At 42.4% G+C, this 23,016-nt stretch overlaps 1 protein-coding gene across 3 annotated transcripts in view; it reads left to right on the top strand.

Moving 5' to 3' along the window:
- LOC115476590 (lipopolysaccharide-induced tumor necrosis factor-alpha factor homolog) overlaps positions 1–20,422 on the top strand; it is a 59,879-nt gene extending 39,457 nt beyond the window's left edge. For 2 of the 3 annotated variants that reach the window (XM_030213036.1, XM_030213035.1), the window contains exons 5-7: positions 2,644–2,709; positions 11,962–12,124; positions 16,981–20,421. In XM_030213036.1, coding sequence (XP_030068896.1) covers positions 2,644–2,709; positions 11,962–12,124; positions 16,981–17,089 — 338 coding nt within the window. In that variant the 3' untranslated portion in view covers positions 17,090–20,421. Of the gene's footprint in view, positions 1–2,643; positions 2,710–11,961; positions 12,125–16,980 lie in introns of all 3 variants that reach the window. The other variant, XM_030213034.1, reaches the window with a different exon arrangement.
- The last annotated feature ends 2,594 nt before the right edge of the window (positions 20,423–23,016 follow it).

The following is a 23,016-nucleotide window of genomic DNA, read 5'->3' as shown; positions in this document are numbered from 1 at the left end:
CCGATAGTGCGAGTACGTGCAAACTATGGCATATGTGTGTGCAAGTTTCTGCCAAGTCCTTTTGACCTGGATTGGCTACTGTTGAAAACAGGATTCTGGGCTAAATGGACCATTGGTCTGACCTAATATGGCTATTCTTACATTCTTAAGTTTGTTTGTTGGTATTTGATGGATCTTTCCTTTTTAGCGCATAAATCAAAGCGATTTACAACGGAAACTCCAAAAAATAATAGGGACAAGAATGCCAAAAACTTTAAAGGAAAGAACACAAACATACCAGAGAGCTGTCATACATACTGTATACAAACTGCATCAAGCACCTGACACCCCCAAACAACTTACTGAGAACAAATTGTCGAAAAGATAAGTCTTCAAATTAACCTTAAATGTTTTTAAAGAAGGTTCAGACTTAATATTCAAAGGGAGTTGTCCCAAAGGGGCCATACAATAAAAGGCACTCTTCCATATCACCTCCAAATTGGCTTGTCCTGGACTTGGCAAGACCCGTTGTTTATACAATGCAGACATTGAGCTGGTGTATAAGGAATATTCAGTTTTGCCAAATAATCTGGAAGGCCTGTATGATTTGCCTTATATGCCAAAGTGGGGATTTTAAACTGAATTTGTGAAAGCATAGGAAGCCAGTGTAGCTTTTTCAATAGTGGTGTAAGGTGATTTCGACATCTAGCAAAACACAGCAGGTGAGCTGTTGTTATTTTGAAGAGTCTGTAATCTCTTTATTTCAACATTTGTTTTTCCAAAAGGCATTTCAACATTTGAAATGCTAGAATAGATAATACAATAGTCCAGCTAAGAACCAACAAATGCTTGAAATAACATGTGCAACACATTAAAATCAATAATGCCCCTAACAGATTTTAACTTTCGGAGCGCAATAAAAACCCTCACTTAAGGACTGAAGATTTTTGGCTTGAGAAACTGAGTTAGAGTCCAAAATAACTGGTTGAATTGGAGTACCAAATAAAACAGGAATAACGGGCAGAATAGGTGCATGGCCAGTTATCCAACAACCAGTTGTCTTCTGTGCACCATTTCCAAAAAAGTGCATCCTCTTTACAAATAGTGCACACTGATTACACAGAGGGCATACTCTTAACAACATTGCTCCTGTAATGACAAAATGGTCAGGAAACCCAAATGAAATTAAAATTCCTGGGAAAAGCACAGGAAATGACACAAAATGAAAATTTTCCTGTTGCCAATCCCTAATGGGCATTCTGGGATTCGCTGGGTGGGGCGTCACCATACTCCCTTATATGATGGTGAAGCTCCTCCCAGGATGCATTGGGCAGGGCTGGGCGCCGCCGTTTTCAAGGCAGCACTGGAAGAGGAGGGAGTGTACTATTCCCTCCTCCACTCAGTTACAGGGGGGTGGGGAACGGACTGCTAGACCACCAGGTTGGGGAGGGTGAGGCTTGTGTTTGCGGCCCACTGGGCCACCAGGGCTTTTATTTTGGGGTGCAAAGGGTTAGGGGGGCTGGAGATCCATTGGATCTCTAGCCTCCTGTGAACTTGTATCAGGGGGGTAGGGGGGATTGGCGGTCTGCTGGACTTCCAGCCTCAGTGTTGCTGGCTTGAGGTGTGGGGGGGAGTTGGTGTTCCTGTGTGTGTGGGGGGGTTCTATTGGGAATGGAGGGCCCGCTAGCATGGAAATGCATGCTGAACAGGGATCACCATTCCTCCCCAATGGTCTGCAAACCCTAACACCATCTCTGAGCTGGCGTAGGGTTTGCTGCAGATAACGTGCCAATGTTTGGCGTGCTGCCCGCTGATCATTGGGGAGGAATAATAAAATGCCTATTTACATGCATTTGCATGCTAGTTGAACTCGGAGCCACTCAGGTGAAGGGGGGCCACTAGACCACCAGATTGGGGGGCTTGAGTTTGCAAACCACTTGGGTTGTGAGGGGGGGTTAAGAGAACTGGACATCCATCAGATTTCCAGACCCCCGTGAACTTGTATCGGGGGTGGGTTGGGGGAACTGGAGATCTGTTGGACCTCCAGCCCCCGTGTCGCTGGCTTGGGGTGCAGATGTGGGGGTTTGGGGGGGCACTAGGCCACCAGGGCCTTGCATTGCAGGGGGTGTGAGGGTCCCACAGACCTCCAGCCCCTATGTTTGACAGGTCTGGGCTTTTGACAGCCTGGACCTGTCATACAAGTGCAGGAAGATTGTGCCTGAGCTCATGCTCGGGCACAATCCATCCACACATTTACCCTATGATCAGAGATAATAGCATGCTTAAATTTGCGTGCTATTATCTCTGATCATAGGGGCGATAGAGCCCCAGGCTGTTCCAGTGCTGTTTGGAACAGCACGGGGTTTTTGATCATCTGCCCATAAGTGCCTGTCTCTTCCCTTCTGCTGCATTTGAAATCACTGAGAGAGCTGGACAGGGTCCTCTCCACTGCCAGGCTGAGGAAATTTTGAGGCGATCTGTCCCCCATCTAAGATGAATACCCTCACCTAGCCCTCTTGTTGATGTGAAATTTTCTGTGCTGCCCTTCTTGTGAACAGTTTGGAGACCCTTGGATTAGTTAAACAGACCATAACTGCTTTATAAATGTAAATAAGAAAGAAATTGAGTCAATCTTGAATGTATCTTCTTCCTTTTTCTGCACAGCTGGAGCAGTTTATCCACCTCCCCCTCCCTATGTTACATCAGTGATGCAACCACAACTTGTAACAGGTATGTGTCAGAATATTCAAGACTTGGGTTTCAAATTAATGGCATAATTTTTATATTTTTAATATTTATAGTCCACCTTTATCCAAGGCAGGTAACAAAACTACGTACACAATTTAAGATCAAATCAACACACATCTAATAAATTAGGGTTACCATATTTGCCCTAAGGAAAAAGGGGACACATGCCCCGCCACTTGTGATACCCTGCCCACCCCTGTAACACCCCACCATGCTCCCTGTCAATTTGACCCCTCCAAAGAAAGCCAGATTCCCTCTCTCTCTCCCCATATATATCCCCTCCCCAATTTTCCAGCCTTCCTCCACCCACATGACTCCATTCACTACCCCTCCCCCCTCCTTTACTTATTGTAGTTCCCTGGTGGTCTAGTGGCCTCTTCGGGGCAGGAAAGAGCGCCCCCCTCCCTCAGCAGTTGGTCCTCCAGTCACAGCATGTGACCAGCAGAGGCAGTGAAACAGACTACCTGCAGCCAGTCCTGCCAGGGCCTTTCCTGTGTCACATTCGCCCACAGGAAGTTACATAACAGGAGGCGGGTTGTGATGGAGGAAAGGCCCCAGGAGGACCGGCCGCAGGCAGTCTGTTTTACTGCCTCTGCCAGTCACATGCCAGGACTGGAAGACTGCTTGGGTTGGGGGGGGGGGGAGTATGAGCAAGCAGCAACAGAGATTGATGCTGGACCCTGCACAGGAAGGGGAGGAGCAGAGAGAGACGCTGAACCGGCATTGGGGGGGGGGGGGTGGAGAGCAGAGAGGAACTGCATGGCCCTTCAAATTCACCTCTGGGCCTCCCCAAAATGGACTGTTGAAGGTTCAAGGTTGTCTTTATTTGGTTGTCCGCCTAATGCGAGGCTGTCAAGGCAGATTAAAGTTAATAAGATCAGTAGATAGAAAAGAACTCCATACCAGCAAGATAGGAAAGCAGATAGGTAGATGGGAAAAAAAAGGGCAGGTAAAAAAAGCTGCACGCTACAGTCCACAGACTCCTAAGGCTAAGAAGTCCTCTAAATAAGTCCTCTAAACAATTAAAGGAAGCCTATCTAAATACAGACAATACCAACAAAACGGAATGAAAGATCACAACAAACACACACCATCCAAGGAACGACAACTAACAAAAATCCACATATCATCAAACCTAGCAGCCCCATACCAGAACACCCAAGTGGGCTACATTAATGCTAGGTCCGTAGTCAACAAAACAACAATATCAGACTGCATCAGCTCAGAAAATCTCGATCTTATCTTCATCAATGAAACATCGATCCACGATCAAAAGGACCCCATAATCCTTGAACTATGCCCTCCAGGTTACAAAATTACTCACTGGACCAGATTGGGAAAGAGAGGTGGAGGCTTAGCACTAATTTACCGAACCCAATTCACCACCGAAACTATTGCCGAATCCATAACACCCCAACTAGAAATTGCTTCATTCAGAATCCATAACATCCCTTGTCAATCATCTGAATTGTGTCCTGTTTTACAGACCGCCTGGTAACTGGAGCGAAAGCCAGCCTATTTTCACGGACTTCATCTCAAACACTTGTGTAAACAACTCCAATACACTAATACTAGGTGACATAAATCTTCACCCAGAAGACCCTGGCTCCACCAACGCACGTGAATGCAAAGACTTCGTACAATCCTGGGATCTAAAATGGCCTGCCAAGCCAAACCACCACGAGGGTGGAGGTACACAAATTCCTACGAAAAGTAGAATCTGAGGAAAGGGGGAGTAGGAGGAGTAGGCTCTTGAACAACACTAGTAGGCGACGTAGGTTAGGAACAGTCTCTTTACTTAAATATACACTCGACTCAACACAGCCTCACATGCAAGCTGCCCACACCAAGGGACTCACACTAGATCTCTTATCACACAAACTGTCCACGGATCATAACCTATTAATATCTGACATCAAATGGACAGAAACACCTTGGACCGACCACTACAAACTGAACCTATCCCTAGACTGGCGGAAGAATGGATTAAACCACACACCAGAACATACAACTTACACTACGAGAGGGCAAATAGACCCACAAATATTCTGGCAACTGATATATGACAACGACTGGACAACACAAATTCCATACATTATCTCAATCACTGGAAAAATAGATGCAAAAGTGTACTAAACGAAATAGCACCCTTAAAGACAAGAATCTCAAGAAGACAAAACTCGATACCATGGTTCAACGATGAATTAAAAAAACTCAAAACACAAACCAGGAAACTTGAACGAGCATGGAAAAAAACAAAAGATGAACATACACTCAATGCATGGAAACAAATACATAGAAAATACAAGTATGCAATAAGACAAACCAAAAGGTCATACTACAAAACCAAAATAGGACCAGACTACAAAGATCTGAAGAAACTATTACAAATCGTAAATATGTTACTAGACACCACCCCCATCACCACAGCCAACACAGACATCCCACCCGCAGACAAACTTGCTAGCTACTTTAACGAAAAAATAATAAAATTACGCAGCACACTTCCTCAGCACAACACCGACATTGAAAACTTCATCAACGACCTGGATCTAATCCCTGGTGGATACCCAGCTGACCGTATCTGGACAACATTTACTCTCCTCACCATTGAATCAGTCACACAAGCAACATATAGGTTCGCCAACACCCACTGCAAACTGGATATATGTCCCAGCCATCTACTTAAATCCGCTCCCGGTCGCTTCATAGCAGACCTCACATCCCACCTTAACTTCATGCTACAATAAGGTCTCTTCCCCGAGGAATATGGTAACATCCTACTCACCCCAATACCAAAAGACACTAAGAAAAACACAAATGACCTCACCAACTACCGCCCAGTGGCGTCTATCCCACTAGTAGTCAAACTGATGGAAAGCTTGGTGACCAAACAGCTTATGGAATACATGGACAAGTTCTCAATACTACATGACTCACAATCAGGATTCCGCCCCCACCACAGTACTGAAATTGTCCAAGTCACTCTCCCGGCGAAATTCAAATAGGAAATAGCCACAGGTAAAAGCATAGTTCTCCTCCAGTTCGACATGTCAAGCACATTCGACATGGTAAACCACAATATACTAGTAAGACTCCTTGGCCACTTTGGGATAGATGGGATCGTACTTAATTGGATCAAAGGTTTTCTAATCACCAGAACATACCAAGTAAAATCAAATTCAAACATATCACCACCGTGGCAAGCAGCCTGCGAAGTACCCCAAGGATCACCACTATCACCAATACTCTTCAACATAATGATGATCCCACTGGCAAAGTCCCTATCCAACCGAGGCCTTAACCCGTACATCTATGCAGATGACGTAACAATCTACATTCCCTTCAGACATGACTTAACAGAAATAACAAATGAAATCAATGACGGCCTGAACATCATGGACTCTTGGGCAAATTCATTCCAACTGAAAAACACACTGCCTTTTCCTCTCATCTCAGCATAACAAATACAAACCCACAACCATAAACACCCCAGGACACACCCTCCCTATTTCAGACAGTCTAAAAATACTCTGAGTCACAATCAACCGTAACCTTACCCTTGAGAGCCAAGTAAATTCCGTACTACTACTACTACTTAAAGAAAATGTTCTACTCAATGTGGAAACTCAAACAATTCAAGCCTTTCTTCCCAAGAGAATTTTTTTGAAACCTAATAAAATCAGTGGTCCTAAGCCATGCAGATTACAGCAATGGAATCTACGCGGAATGTAAAGAACAACTCACAAAAAAAATCCAGACCGCCCAAAACACAGCAGCCAGGCTAATATTTGGTAAAACACAATTCGAAAGTGCAAAACCCCTCTGAGAAAAACTGCACTGGCTCCCAATCAAAGAAAGGATCATCTTCAAAATCTGCACCCTGGTCCACAAAATTATCTACGGTGTAGTCCCAGGATACATGACAGACCTCATTGACCTATCAATCAGAAACAGAATTGGATTATCACGATCATATCTAAACTTACATTACCCAAATTGCAAAGGACTTAAATACAAAACAACTTAAGCTTCCTGCTTCTCCTACATAAGTGTACAACTATGGAATGGACTCCCAAAAGCTGTGAAAACAATCCATGACCAAAACTTCAGGAAATACTAAAAACCAGCCTCTTCAAAAAGGCTTACCCCACCGAACCACCATAAATCCCCACACCCAGCAACACAGCATAACCAATGATCGTACGGGACAATAAACAATTTACATTCCCTTCAACCCTCATGATGCCTGTTACACACCTACCTCATTAGACCACAATATAACCTTATAATTGTTATCAACCAACTTGGCGAACGCCATTACGGTACTGTGTAAGCCACATTGAGCCTGCAAATAGGTGGGAAAATGTGGGGTAGAAATGTAACAAATAAATAAATTGAAGCAGATCATAGGCTAAAAGTGGACCGAAATAAATGTGTCTTTAACAGTACTTCAAATCTAAAAAGAGCATCTTCAACTCGCAGTTCCAGTGGATGGGCGTTCTAAAGTGTGGGCCCAGCGATGTTGTTTTCCGAAAAGTATGCAATGGTGTCTCCTGAACTGAAGGCTGGCTAGAATGTAGAGTTCTACAGGGTATTTAGGGTATCAATAAAGAAAACAAAAAGGTAGGAGTGCAGTACCTTAAAAATCAAAAGCAGTTTATATACAATTTGGGACTCTTTTTATTTTATTACATTTGTACCCTGCGCTTTCCCACTCATGGCAGGCTCAATGCGGCTTACATGGGGCAATGGAGGGTTAAGTGACTTGCCCAGAGTCACAAGGAGCTGCCTGTGCCTGAAGTGGGAATTGAACTCAGTTCCTCAGGACCAAAGTCCACCACCTTAACCACTAGGCCACTCCTCCACTCCACTCTACTGTGTTCACCCTTCAATAAAGGCATCACATGATCAAATTTGTGGGCATCATACAGCAGTTTCACTGCAATATTTTGAACAATCTGCTGGCTACGTCCCTGGTGTAACTATTTGATAAAGTCCTTCATAAGAGAAATTTTAGAAAATTAAAAAGTCACTGGATAGAAGTCAATTCCCCACTGTGGATAGGTAACTAGAAAATGATAGGAAACAGTAGGGATAACAGTTTGGATTTCCTAATGGCAAGAGGTATATAGTTGAGTGCCTCGGAGATCTGTATTGCAATCAGTGTTTAAACATATTAATTAATGATCTGGAAAAGGAAGCAAGGAGTGAGATGTTCAAATCTGCAGATGTCACAACATTTTCAAAGTAATTAAAACAAGAATAGACTGTGAGGAATTGCTGGAGGATTTCATAAAACTGGGGGATCTGTGCCTCAATGGCAGATGAAATTTAATGTGCAAAAGTACAAAGTGATATAAAAGGAAGAATGGGAGAAGGAAGATGGTGCCCTAGAGAGCAAACGTGTGTGCAGAGCTCCTGATTTCTACGAGAAATGCCTAAGAGGAGACCGAGGAACGTTACTCACGTGGTTTCCGGGAAAGTAACTAGTACTCCGGATTTGGTCAGCTAAAAATTGAGGAGTTTGTTGTGCACCTACCAACTACTAGGGTAAGCCTGCTTGGATCGAGGCAGGGCAAGGCTCAGCCCTCCTCATCTTGGGCAATAGTGTTTCGTCATCTCCTGAAGAGAGACTTCTGTCGAATCCTCTGTTGCAGAGGATAGATCATGCCATGGTGAGTGAGCAGCCGGAAGATGGGTGTGCTGTGGGAGTTTCCGAGGTTTGGAGGTTACCAACTGCAGTGGCATATGGACAGCAGGGGGAGATATGGAAGGCGCCGGTACCATTGTTATGAGAGAGCAAAAGGAGATCCCTGGTTCTCTGGGGCAGCAGTCCTGTCTGGTGCCCTCCAGCCTGCTGTGTTTGAGCCAGTAAGGCCTGCTTCTTTTACACATGAAGAAATTTGGAAGACAATAGTATCTTTGGGGCAGACTATTACATCTTACATATCAACTCAGGCTGCAAAAAGTGGATTCTCGAGAATCGCATTTGACAGTGTTACCGAATTCTTTTGAATCTCTCTCCTCTACCTCAGTCCAGTGAGTGGATAACCTTAAATAACTTGGTCAAGGGTAAGGTGAATTTGGAATTCAGAAGTGAGAGTTCAGAGAACCAGGTACACAGGAGGAATCTTCTTTTAATAAACTTTCCTAAGATACCTGGAGTATCAGCATAAGATATGTTCAAGAAGTATCTTTTAAAGACTCTTTTGTGTTCCTAAGGAATCTATGCCCCTGCTTCTAAAGTTTTCTATCTTCCTCCATTTAAGAAAAGTGGGGACGCAGATGTGCATCATCTTTCTCCTATATCTGAAGATACTTTGAACTTAACGGCTTTTTTGGAGTCCTCAAAGGATGAAGTAGTGAGCCCATCTACGTTGATCACCACTATGGCTTTTTTTATATAGTATTGACTGGCTTTTAAAACTTTATTTCCTATGCAGGGATACATTGTTTTGTACTTTGAACGTTTGTATGTTTCCAGATATAACTAAAGCTACTCAGAGACACTGCAAGCTGTTCTTGCTTATGAGACCTAGGGTTCAGGCCCTGGGTGCTTTATTTCTTATGAAATTCCCTTGTAAATGTATGATCAAGTATAAAAATGAGAATTATGGGGGGGGTTTAAACTTTCGCAATTAGTGATGCTTCTGAGTATTAAAACAGTAGACCAGGGCCATGAGTCAGAGCCCGAGTCTGCTAGGAAGTCGGGCTTCTAGAATTGATCCTCTATTGGATATTTTGTAGTTCTATGGGTTATTCTCAAACCAGCTATGTTGCTTATTTCCTGATATTGTTTGTTCTCTTGTCTCTCTTTTTATTGAGTATTTTGGGAACGTTATGTGATATATTATTGTAAGTTAAAGAAGATTCTAGATTCCTGTATAATTAGAATTCTGTACATACCATCTGTTTTCTTTTGTTGTCTTGATGTAAAGTTTTGAAATTGAATAAAAAAAAAATATCTACTATAATAAAATGCACCCTCAATGTTCTGAGGACACTGACGTCACTGCAGGCACTCACACACCGGTTCGTAAGTTCATGGTGGTGAAGCCACAACACTCACCATGTCTTCATGCCCCGCCCTCGCGTCACACGTGATGACGTCGAGGGCGGAACACATACACAACAAGGCAAATGAACGCACGGGGAGCAGTAGTTTCCCTACTCCTCCCCTTCCAACAAATCGCAGCCACCGAGGACATGCTGATCACCCCACCCCGCCCCCCATCGCCCCCTCTTCCCCTCATCACCTCCCCTCCCCCCTGTCACCTCCCCTTCCCTTACGCCACTATCCCTGGTGGTCTAGCGGTACCTGTTCGCTCGGGCAGGAACGAAAGAGCCCCCTCTTTCCTGCCCGTAGCGGTGCTGCTAGCTGCCCGGCTGCATTGTGTATGAGTCCGGCTCTCGGAGTTTCAAAATGGCCGCCGAGAGTTCAAGCTGCCTCGCGAGACTTCAACTCTCGGCGGCCATTTTGAAACGCTGAGAGCCGGACTCCCACACGATGCAGCAGGGCAGCTAGCAGCACCGCTACGGGCAGGAAAGAGGGGGCTCTTTCTTTCCTGCCCCAACCGAACAGGTACCTCTACACCACCAGGGAGACTAGTGTAAGGGGAGGGGAAGGGAGTCCTGTGCCTGCTAGCGCCCGTTTCATCAGAGGCAGAAACAGGCGTTTTTTACTAGTATGTATATAAAAAGAAGAATGATCCTAACTATATGCACACATTAGGTTTGAAACGGCATTTAAGAAAACGTTTTTCCCTGGCCCCCTAGTCTTCCATCCTCCTATCCAAACCCATTACAAACTGTCCTTAGTACCAGCTTTTCTCTATAAAGAATGTTGGGAAGGATGAGTTGGAGATCTATTCACTATTTTGTATTGCTTGGTGTTACGATTTAACCCCCCCCCCCCCTCCACATACACACACACAAAACCCACTTTTTCAGGCAATGCACAATTAAATTGTGACATTTGTTGCTGAATGATGTAGGGGAAAGCAGCACAGAATCGTGCTACCTTTTGGAATCCTGCCAGGTGCTTGTGACCTGAATTGGTCACTATTGGAAATAGGATACTGACCTTGATGGACCTTTGGTCTGACTCTGTATGGTAATGTTTATGTTCTTATGTAATTGTATCATTGAATTTTTAAAAGGTTTGAAACCTATGGATTCATTAGGATCATCTGAGTGTTTAATTTGGTTTGGCCACTTCAGATGCCAGGCATGATGGACTATAGTAGTTTATAATTCCTTGAGTTCATAAACTTTTCATAGTTCCCTCCCCCCCCCCCCCCCCATAAATTTACAGAGTAAAGGCACAGATATTCTTAAGGGGCCAGGAGTCTAGTCTCTTAATTTGTTGTTTTACCTTTAAGTGTGCTAAGAGTTCACCCTTCTGATTGCTCACCAGTCTAGCCTGTCATAGTGCACCATTCCCATGCCTTTAACAAAGCCACAATAATTCTTTTTGATCTACAGAGATGTCAAGTTACCCAATTTACAGGCTGGAGATTTTTGGATAGTTCTGGAGTTCTGTGCACCCAATCCTGGTGCATTGTGGGACTTGCAGCACTGATTTCAATGGGCAGGATCAGGCACTACAAATGCCACACTGCTTTGGCATGTAAGTTCAAAACCAGGAGTGTCCCAAAATCTCCAGCCTGGAACTGGGTGACTTGGCATCTCTGGATCTACTCTTTCAACAAGAGCGAGGACCCTAGAGACTGCTACACCACTACCCATGGTTCAAATTTTACTACTAATTATCATTTCTATAGTGCTACTAGATGTGCGCAGCGCTGTACACTGGACATAAAGAGACAGTTCCTGCTCGAAAGAACTTACAATCTAACTAGGACAAACAGGACAAATAAGGGATAAGGGAGTTACAAAGGTGGGAATGATAAAAATGGGTGCTGAAGAAGTGAGTAAGGGTTGGGAGTTAAAAGTGACATCAAAAAGAGGTGGGCTTTTAGCCTAGATTTGAAGTACAGGCTCGGGAAGTCTATTCCAGGCATTTTATATGTTAGTGCAGTGACTATGAAGTGCCGAGAAAGCAAATAAATAATTTATAAGACTTGAAGAAGTGAGAGCAAAACCAGAGCACCACCGGGGTCTGTAGCATTGCACCAAGAATGCAATTAGGCAGAATAGAGAGGCCTTGAGATTCTTGTTGCCATTGTCTGTATTTTTGACTTCCATGTTCTCTGTTCTTGATATGCACAGTGGTTACGACATCTGTTTCTACAACAGCAGTCGTGGGAAATACTTGTTTATCTACACCTGCATGTGTAATATGCCCTAGCTGCCACACCCAAGTAATCACGCGGATTACTCACTCAGCAGGTCTTCTGGCATGGTTGATATGTGGTGGACTGCTTCTGTTTGGGTGAGTATTGATGATTGTTTTGTAAATTTTTGCATAAGCCTTTCAATGTGGAATATGAGCGTTCTTTTTAAACATAATAGAATTACATTATGAGCCAACATTCCCAAATCAGTGCTATTTTTCTACTAACTAGCTCCAGTTCCCTGAGCAGGAACCTTGTGTTCTTGTCCCCCATTGCAGCTGGAGTGGACGGGGGAGGCTATTGTGGGATCACACATGTTACATTTTCCTTTAAAAATAAAACAAGCACCACCCCATAATCAGGTTGTCATTGACCAAATGGGATTCTGATGGCACCCTCAAGAGCATTAGCTTGATTGAATGATTTTAGACTATCTTTATAAGTCCAACATGCTACAATAGCAGCACCAATTCAAGGATAATAGGCTTCCTAGGCAGGGACATAGCCAGACACCCAATTTTGGGTGGGCCTGGGCCCAAGATGGGTGGGCAGAAGTACTCCACAAGTGATTTGGTCTCTTCCTCTCTCACTTGCATGCCATATGGTCTCTCGAACATCACCCCCTCCACTGCATACCTTTTAAATAGCAGATTTTCACCGACAGTGAGCAGCAAGTAATACACATCGCTCATGTTGGCCCCACAGCCTTCCCTCTGATGTAACTTCCTGTTTCTGCATAGGTGAGAATACATCAGAGGGAAGGCTGTGGGGCTGGTGCGAGCAGTATGTATCAGTCGCTGCTCACTGCAGGCGAAGATCTGCTATTTACAAGGTATGCAGGAGGGACAGTTGTTGGGAGTTTTCGGCTGGTGGGGCTTGGGGAATCCCTGCCAGCCACATCATAGATGTGCTGCTACTGGGTGGGCCTGAGCCCACCCGAGCCCACCCTAGGCTACCCTACTGTTCCTAGGTGAATCTTCAGCCTTGTTCCCCCCTCCCCCCCCCCCCAAAATAAATAAATAAATCCTGGTCATCCCTACACCACCTCTCCGAAATGAGCTATTTGACAATTGCCTGCTCTCCTTACAGGTAAAAAGCACCGTTTCTTTGAGTTTGATTGGTTGTGAGGACCTATTATTTTGCTTTGACTGCAGCTGCTGTTTACCTCCACCCTAAGGGACTGTTTAGTCTTGCCTAATGGTTGGGCTGGTCCTGTACAATAGCCTAAACTATAGAAACCATCTTTTACCAATAATTAACAAAACGTTTTTTGTTTTTGTAAATTCTTTAAAATTTATGAGAGGTCAAGCAATGAAGGCTGTTCAAATAAAGTTATGACACCCACAAGACATTTGCAGTGGTCCCAGCATTAGCCCCACACACATCTCCCCCCCCCCCCCCCCCCCCCCCACCTGATCCAGGCATACTTTTAATTTCCACCCTCTCCCTCCTCCCCTTGAAGTACACACTCTCTTTACTTCCCTCCCCTCCACAGCCTCCACAACTCACCTGCTCCTAAATATGCATACAGGGCTGGGTTCCACTTTAGGTTTGAAACAATGTTAAACAAAATATTTTTTCCCTGACCCCTTACCCTCACCCAATTGTCAATTATCCTTAGTACCAGCTCTTCTCTAAAGTGGGGGAGGTCAGCTGGAGGTGTATTCAATGCTTAGCAGAGCTTGTTGTTACAATAAAGATCCAACACACACACAAAGCAATTTTTCAGTCAATGCAGAAAATAGTAGGATTTGTTGCTGGAAGACGTACAGAAAACTTCTATAACTAGGTTAAAAGAAATATTCATTAAATAGGTAAGTTTTGAGTTCCTTTTGAAAAAAATTGATAATTCTCAAAACATGAATCTGTATTGGCAACAAATTCCACATTGACAATGCTTGATAATGTATAGAAGAGTCAAACATATGTAGTTGTTTAACTGAGGGAAAACAGAGTAGCATTTGATTATGAGTTCTACTATTAACTACATTAGAAAGGAACACCACCCAATCGATCAGATATAGAGTCAGATTCTATATATGCTGCTTAAAAAATCCGCACGGAAAGCATTTCCATCTGTGTATTCTATAGGCTGCGCCTAGATATATATAGAATGTGCTTAGTTGGTATCCTAAAACTACACAGTTTTAACTATCCATTCATACCAAAGAAAACAATACTTTAATACCATGGACATGGATCCAAACTGCAGTTGGATTTCGTAAATTTATTTAATAATATTTTCACATCCATAGAAGTCATAGATAGAAATTCACACCATAGCCTATCTGCAGGAGTACCATTTGCCAAATTAGATGTTGTTGGTATAGCTAAAGTATTAACAATCAACTGTTTATGAATAATTGTAACTTTCCCCTCAAAATAAGAAGCCAAATCCATAGCAGAAACAGAGAGAGAGAGTGGATTTAGGCACAGAAGGCCACATTCTATAACAACGCGTGTAAAGTTTGGAACACCCACGAAATGCCCATTTCTCCACCCATAACCATGTCTATTTTTGCCCGCACACATGAAAATGTAGGCACAGTACATTACAGAATACACTTAAGGAGTTGTGCGTGTAAATTCTAATTAGTGCTCGTTATTGCTTGTTAAGTGCTGTTAGCGCTGATTGGTGTGTTTAGCCAATTAAATTAAGCATGTTATTATAGAATGTGCTTGGATTTTAGCACGGAATTCTAGGCGTGCTATATACAATCTGGGGGAATAATGGAACATTTCTGTACATAATCTTAAAAACTAGAGTACATAGTTTAAACTGTACTTTATCCTGTACAGGCAACCAGTGCAGTTTCTTAAGTAACAAAGATGCTGAATCAGATTTTCTAGCGGAAAATATCAGCCTAGCGGTAGTATTCTGAACAAGCTGCAAACGTTTTGTTAAAACTTTTTGAGCAGCCAATGTAAATAACGTTTTAGTAGTTAAGTCTAGATATCAATGCCTGTACCAGCAATCTAAATATTTCCATCTCAAAATATTTTCAAATAGATCTCAATTTCTTCAGCATATAAAAAGACTTTGTAACCGATGATTTTACTTGAGTGGAAAACATCAACCTCTACAACCAAAATTTTTGAACAGGACTCAAAGGTGAAAATATTATTACCAATAGAAAAATGTTGTGACAATTCCATAGAATCCAATGGGCCCAACCATAAAAATCTAGTCTTTTCAGGATTTAGCTTTAATCGATTACTCGTAATCCAAAGTGTGTAACATAGCTGGCCGATTGCCAGAAACTGGAAACAGCATAGTAATGTCATTCACATATATATAACATGGAACTCTAAATTTTTCCAGAATCACTCCCAGAAGCTGAAGTAGAATGTTAAAGAAAGATGAAGACAAAGGTGATCCCTGCTGTACCCTATAACCAGGGCGCCAGTTAGTTGAAAAAATTCAAAACTCTGTAACTACGAGAAGACAAAAAAAAAACCCTAAACCAGTCCAACACTTTTTCCACGTTTACCAATATCACTCAACCAGGTCAACAGAATGTCGTGGTTGACCAAGTCGAAGGCACATGGCAGATCAAATTGTTTCATTATAGCCTTTCGCCATTGGCTCAGTAAGGCCTTGCCATGGGCAACAATAGAAGTTTCCACAGTTTCTGTGCTATAGTTACCCCGAAAACCAGATTGAAATGAACATAATATATTGTTATCTAACAAGTAACTATCCAACTACTTTGAGACATAACCCTCCATAATCTTTGTAAACAATGGAATCGACGCAACTGGACGATAGTTGCTAGGCAGTGATAGATTCCCATTGAGAATTTTTTGAATGTGTATCAGAACAGTTCCTCCACTGTTCTCTGGGAATCTCAAAATAAGAAGCCAAATCAATAGCAGAAGGCGAGAGAGAGAGTCGGTTAGATGTTAAGTTAGAAATGCTGAAGAGATTATCAACCAAATTAAAAAGTTTCCCCCCAATATTCAGCCAGCGGTGGTCAGTGGTTTTTTAAACTCTGATCATCACCAGCTAAATTATCCCCTGATATTCGGTGCCAAGCCATGTTTGGGCACCAGCACTGAATATCGGGGGATAATTTGGGGCGGGCAGGCTTCCGGAGGTTATGACCAATATTCAGCCGGGGCCGCATAAAAGTTACAAGCTCCTGAACCCCTTCCCATCAATGTCCCCTCTTTTCTTCTTTCCCTTCCCTACACACATTAAGACCCTGCTCCTGCAAGACTCTCCACCCTTCGCCTCCCCCCAACAGTGACGTTAAGCCCCCCTGGGCTTACCTACATTCCTGATGGTCCAGCGAGGTCGTTGGGGACAGGAGTGCAGCTTCCTCACTCCTGCCCCTTATGCTGCTGTGGCCTCTCAAATTTTAAAAATTCTTTGAATATTTATTTACTTTAGTTTATATGTAATTTACTATTCAGGTATTTTCTCTGTTTATTATACCTAAATTTATAATCTATAATAATGTGCTCACCAGGACCTAAGCAGGACCACTATACTTCCAGATAAAAAAAATCCAATCAGCCTACCTGTAAATGAAAATTATTATTATTCATTTTATTTCCAGCAACTTGATATACCACAGAGGGCTTTAGCATAGGCATTAAAGCGGTTTACAATAAAAACTCAAAGTAAAAGAAAGAGAGAAAGTGTTAGGGGGGGGCTGCTTAGAGGACAGAGGAGGAGAAGGTCTATGAAGAGGAAGAAAAAGCAGTAACAAAGAGGTGTGTCTTTAGTGCGTGTTTGAAAGCTGGGATAGTGGGTTCATTTTCGAATGTGGCAGGGTAGGTCGTTCCAGAGTCTTAGGCCAAGGTATCTAAAAGTGGTGTCACAGGTACTATTGAGACAAAGAACTGAGGGTGGGGGGAGAGTGAGGAGGCTGTTGTCAGAAGATCTAAGAACTACAATCTGAAACTGCTTTCTCCAGAACACTTCTCATCTTTTCATCTTCTGTTTCAGGTTCTGGATGGGATGCTGCCTGATTCCCTTCTGCATTGACAGCTGTCTTGATGTGAACCACTTCTGTCCAAATTGTAATCATCTCATTCACAAACATAAACGGCTATAAGAAGCAGATTCAGGACTGTACCTATATTAGAGAAATAGACTAAAATTAATCATTCTTCTGTGCTGTGTAGCCCTCTTAGGATTTCTTAACCTGCAGGATAGGAATGAAAACTAGATCCTTTAAAAGTGCATTGTGCATACAGGCCCATTTTAGATAGGAAGTTGAGATGAGAATTTAGATATCCAGGTCGGGATTTGTTCATTCCCCCTGTATTTTACAAAAGGCTCTGCCAAACATGAAGACATATGTAAAATGGCTAAATGAAATGCCAGCAGATGCAGGGGTAGTAGTGAATGTAACATGCACAAAAAAAGAGCATGGCCTGGCCGGGCTTTACACATGACACAGATGACAATTTTGAAATCTAGACACTAGTTGCCTGCACTTAACTACTCCCCCATACCAACCTCTGATCTACTCCCCCCAACAGCACACGTTCACGCCCCTCCCTTGAAGCCGCTCAACCCACATTTCAACTCCCAACCCCTCTGTCATTGACCATTAAGTCCCACACCTTCATGACTCTTACAGGGGTTTCCCTCATGACTAGTGGGGGACAGGAGTGATCCCTGGATGGTCCTGCCCCATTGGCCCCCAGGATCAAACCAGCACCTGTAACCTCCTAGTGGTTGGGAGTCAAGCTGCCAAAAGAGAGTATGCAGTGGAGAAAAGTTCAAGGGGTGGGGGATATGACGTGATGTTGAAGGAGGTTGAGAATAAAGCGGTTTAGATGTATGTCAGGGACAGTTAGGGGGAGAGGGTTCACTTTTCACCTGCCCCTTTGTTTAGACCCCAGGTCTAATCTGGTAGTTGGCGCTAGCGCTTACCTTAGAACAGGTACAAAACCTGATGTGGACATTTTTTTTTCATATGTATGTAAGACGGGAAATTGTATTGTACCAGGTGCAGGGCAGTGGAGGCGTCAACTTCCTGTTCCGGGACAGGACACTGGCAGAGTTGACAACAGTGCGACTGCTCAGTGCACCTCCCTTGCTCGGAGAAGGGGGGTGCTGCTCCCCAGGTGGCAACTATGTTAGGTACACCACTGATGAGGAATACATATGTGGATTTCTGTCCCATCCAAGCCATGCCCCCTTGGAATACCTGAAATAAATGTTGATGTGTATGCGATCTATTTACATATGGAGATGCTTCAAAAATAACCTCCTTAGTATATTAGCAGGAATGCCATTAACTTGGCCCCAAATTACCATTTCTTCCACCACTTATGACATACATCTTCATCCTCCTGAGCTCTCCAGACTTTACTGTAAATAAAACCTTTATGTGATAGCAGGGGTTTTGCATTTTCACCGCATCATGAACAAAATTCATTGACTTGATGGAGGGAGCTCAGCTCTTGAAAGCTTGTTGCATGTTTTATTAGTGCAATAAAAAAAGGTTGACACCTATCACAGCTTCTGGAAATTAAAGCAAAAAATATTCCACAAAGAAAGCTGGAAGCATTGCCAGTCCAAAGACTGATGAATGAGACAAAAGTCCTCCAGCACATACTGTAGTTCAGACGATGTGCTACAATATGTGCCTTATGTTTAATGGGAAAGTTTTGGTCTTCCACAAGCTGGAGAAAATGAAATCCTTGAGTAAAAGGTATGTGCAGTTTCAAACCTGTCTGTGCAACGCAAGCTGATTTAGGGGTCCTTTTGAACATATTTTGCCTAGTCCTTGGAGCGGAGTGGCCTAGTAGAGCAGTGAGTAGAGAACCAGGAAGGCCATCCGTTTTTTGGGCATGTCACTTTCACCCTCGGATACAAACTTAGGCCTATATGTACTAACCCATGGTACAGCAGCACTTTGGCACTATTTCACCACAGAGAATCCCATGATAAAATATTTTTGAGTTGCTGCAACTGGGATCATCATGTATTCACAGCCACAGCAGTGCAAAAATAGAAGGCCCCAACCTGAGCCTGCTATCTTTTAAACGTGTCTGTGACTTTCTAAAAATAGATCAACCATACTGCTATCCCTTGTTAAAAATGAGGGTACTCCCTGTTACCTACTGGAGTTTCTTTGTCTCTGATGTCAGGGGGAGGTGATGGGGTGGTTAGGAGCTATCCCTGATCATTCCTTCTTTAGCAACTCTATTTTCAAAAACAGTGCCACCAGGCCGCTCGTCGTAGTGCTGTGGTGCTATTGTTAAGGATCAGGCTGCCAAATAAAGGAACTTTAAAGCAGGATGAGATGGGAAGTCTGGTTACTACTATGGCAAATAGATTGGAACCTTGCAGGCTTCAAGTGTGGCTGTGATCAATGACAATCGGTTTGTACATAACAAACTTGACACCTCGCAGAATCTGGCTAGAGGATTTGCACATCTTAGACTTTCCCCATATCAGACTGTTGTCACCCTATTAGTTATTTAAAAAGAACATAAAAAAGGTTTTAAAAATCCTTGGGAAGACTGCATTTAAGATGTCTAAAATCTATTACATACCAGCAATGAGACATAGGGAGAATGACAGGGGGGGGGGGGGGGGGGGGCCCTCGACTCTGATACCAGTCTGGATCTTTCAGCATTTGACTATATTTCATCACAGTACAAGTCTTGGTCTCTCTCAATCTCAGCTTTGAAATGGACAGAGACTTGATATTTTCTTTTGTGGTTAAACAGCAAATGCTTTCTTGGAGGTGATGGGTTTCTCAGCTTACAAGGAGGGCTTTTCTCCAGCAAGAATAGCAGATTCTTGTCATCAAGAGTCTCTTTCTTTGTAAAATCCCATGTAAATGGATAATAATTTACCATGGAAATAAGTTCACTCACTTTTTGTTCAGCTGTTGTCATTAGGAGTCTTTTCTTATATATATTATAAACATATGGGTTTTTTAAATTTATTTATAAGATTTCTCAATTTCTTACAAGCATATCACTTGTTACAGAAAAACAGCAATAAACATATGGTTTGAATGTTTTTTATTTTGAGGGGTTTATGTTTGTTGATTGACAGGTACTGTTTTGAGATGGGGCTCATTCTGTTTACATGGCTGTTAAGTGCAATTTGTTTGAGTTTTCATTTCTTCCCTCCCTTTTTTTCTTAATGTGGACTTGATACAAATTGTGTTGTTTGATTAGGATTTTTTTAAATTCTGAAATTAAGATTACTTCGGGGGGGGGGGGGGGGGTGTTTGTACATATATTTTATATCTGAATAACAAATTTTGCTCATTTAAAGGAAAAATTCTAAATAAAGTGACTGTATATCCATATAACGAATACATTTGTTTATTTTCTCTTTAAGGATCTCATGGACTAAAGTGCAAACTAACTCCATAAAATAACTCTTTCCGTGAGCAATTGTGCAAAATACATGGAAACCCACACAAATGCCAAATTTCAGGCACTTAAAGCTATTTTTCACCTAAAGCTCACTTCTACAAAGCCACTTTCATACTACTACTACTACTTAACATTTCTAGAGCGCTACTAGGGTTACGCAGCGCTGTACAAATTAATTGATGGTCCATTTTATCTTGCTATACTCTATGTCAACAAATTTATACTGTTTACAGATTTAAAATATAGTAGGGATAGAACAGTTTTATAATAACGCAATCATCAAATCTGAAGAAAGTTTATTAGTCGCCAAATGATACATGTGAGCTAGAAAGATAAATAAAATAAATTAAAATAAAAGGTTTAAGACCTGTCTTGCACTTTTTTGTAAGATTACTCCATTCTAAGGTCTGTGGATAAAGAGTTCCAAAGGACTAGAGCTACTACTCTGAGGGGCCCTTTTACTAAGCTGTGTAAGCATATACATGCGCACCCAACGTGTGCCAAAATGGAGTTACCACCCAGTTACTGCATGGTTCTTGCTGTAATTTAATTTTTCATGCTTCCAATACATGCGACTGGAAAATAATTTTTATTTTCAGGTGCGCGTATTGGATGAGCGCCAAATGGCATTTGACGCACATAGGTCATTACCTCCTGGTTACTGCGTGAGACTTTACCACTAGGTCGATGGCTGGCGGAAAGATCGCAGACCTAAAATGGATGCACGACAATTTTGATTTTGCCGCATATCCATTTTCTGCAAAAATTTAAAAAAGGCCTTTTTTATAGGCGTTCTGAAAAATGGATCGATGTATGCCCAAAACCCGTGCCCCTTAGTAAAAGGACCCCTGAATGTGCTATGCCTAGTTGTTTCAAAATTGAGGGTACAAGAAAAATGGGTAATGAATGGCTATAGCAGAAATCAAGTCCAGGAAACGAGCAGCTGTAAATAAAAGAAACTTCAGTTTAGAGAGCAACATTTGAACAATGATGTGGATCTCAATATCCAGTTGTTCAGATATTAAAACGTATGCCTGACATGTTTCGGCACATATAATGCCTGCATCAGGGGCAAATTAACAGCTTATAGGGCACAGTCACATCTTAATATAAGCCATTACTGGACACCACGTTAAGTACTAACACACACTTGGCACAGGAAAAAAGGCTCATTGCAAAATGCATTCAAATATTTTGCAGTAATTTGCCTGTCAGCTCACAGACAGCTATTAATTGTTTAAAACATATTTTCAGGAGGGGGCATGTCATGGGCAGGGAATAGGTGTGGAAGTATTATCCAGCTAGACATTTGCATGCGTAACTGGATAATGCTAACATGGGAGCACTTATCCCCAAATTTGGGCACGGATTGCAAATGCGTGCATAGTCAATTAGGCACTAATTGGAGTCAATTAGCACTTAATTGGCACTAATTAGGGGTTATGTGTGCATCTGCCTTGCACCTTATTCTATAACATGCACGCCTAAATTTCATAGCACCCAACTAAAAAGTGGGTGTGGTCATGGGGACATGGGTGGATCAGGGCGTTCCCAGAAATGAAACTAGACCGCTTAGGTCTAAACAGTATATAAGTGCTTAAATGAATGAATGAAATTAGGCACAATGTTATAGATTACTGCTATCAGTTGGTTGTGAGCATTTACACAAGCTTTTGGCAGGCATAAGTGCTCGCGCCCAAAGTTACTAGCTTAGCGTGGATCTTAACGGCGCCTAATATTAGGCTCAAGAAAATCTTTTTGCTTATTAACTCAGTTGAGGGGATATTGTAAACAAGTGGAACCTCAAATCTCCAAGGAAAAGTTCAATGGCTTCATAGTCCTGAAAAGGAGTCCAGTCTTATCATAGGTTTCCAAACACCGGAAAGAAAGAGCAACCAGAAAAAAAAAAGCCTTCATTAAACATCATCATGGAGAAAACGCAAATTGTTCTAAAAAAAAATCAATGAATCTCTTAAATCACAACACTAGTGCAACATCCACTCAAACTGAGAATACGATAAATACGTGAACAAGTTCCCAAAAGTACTGTGCAAAAAAAAAAAAAGTGTTCATAACTTATCTTTCATAAAATGTCCCCACAAAATATTCAAAGCTGGCAATTTTTTAAAGACATGATTCAATAAGGTGATACAGTTCAGCACAGTTCCATACACCCCAACAAGTGCCACTTGTTTTGCCAATAGCTGCATTAGGATGAGGAACTGAACCAGCATTGCAAACACTCAAGATGGCAACCGGGAAGAAAAAGATGCCAATAGGGTTATTAGCCAATCAAAACTGAATCCTGATTTAAAGGCAAACAGTGCCAAAATATCTGCATGTCAGTACTGAAAAAATGCCTCCCATTCAATAGGGCTATTAAGACCCTCCGGTTCAATAGTCTGTAGTTTATATATCCAACACTGGTGGGTGGTCGGAAGGAAGGGTTGCCAGTTTACCATTGACTGATTTGGGGTTGTTAACCATTTGCTATGATTATTTTGATGAAAATGTTGTATAGTTTCGTGTGTCTTTTTGGTTTGCTGTCAATAAAGATGATTTAAACATAAATCCAACATTGTTCACGTTGGTATAATAACTTCTGCACATTACCCCTTCTCCCTGTAGT

This window comes from Microcaecilia unicolor, chromosome 8 (genome assembly GCF_901765095.1).
Source record: "Microcaecilia unicolor chromosome 8, aMicUni1.1, whole genome shotgun sequence".
Classification (NCBI taxonomy): Eukaryota; Metazoa; Chordata; class Amphibia; order Gymnophiona; family Siphonopidae; genus Microcaecilia; species Microcaecilia unicolor.
Note: the sequence above shows the minus strand (reverse complement) of the source record. Positions and strands in the feature narration are given on the sequence as shown.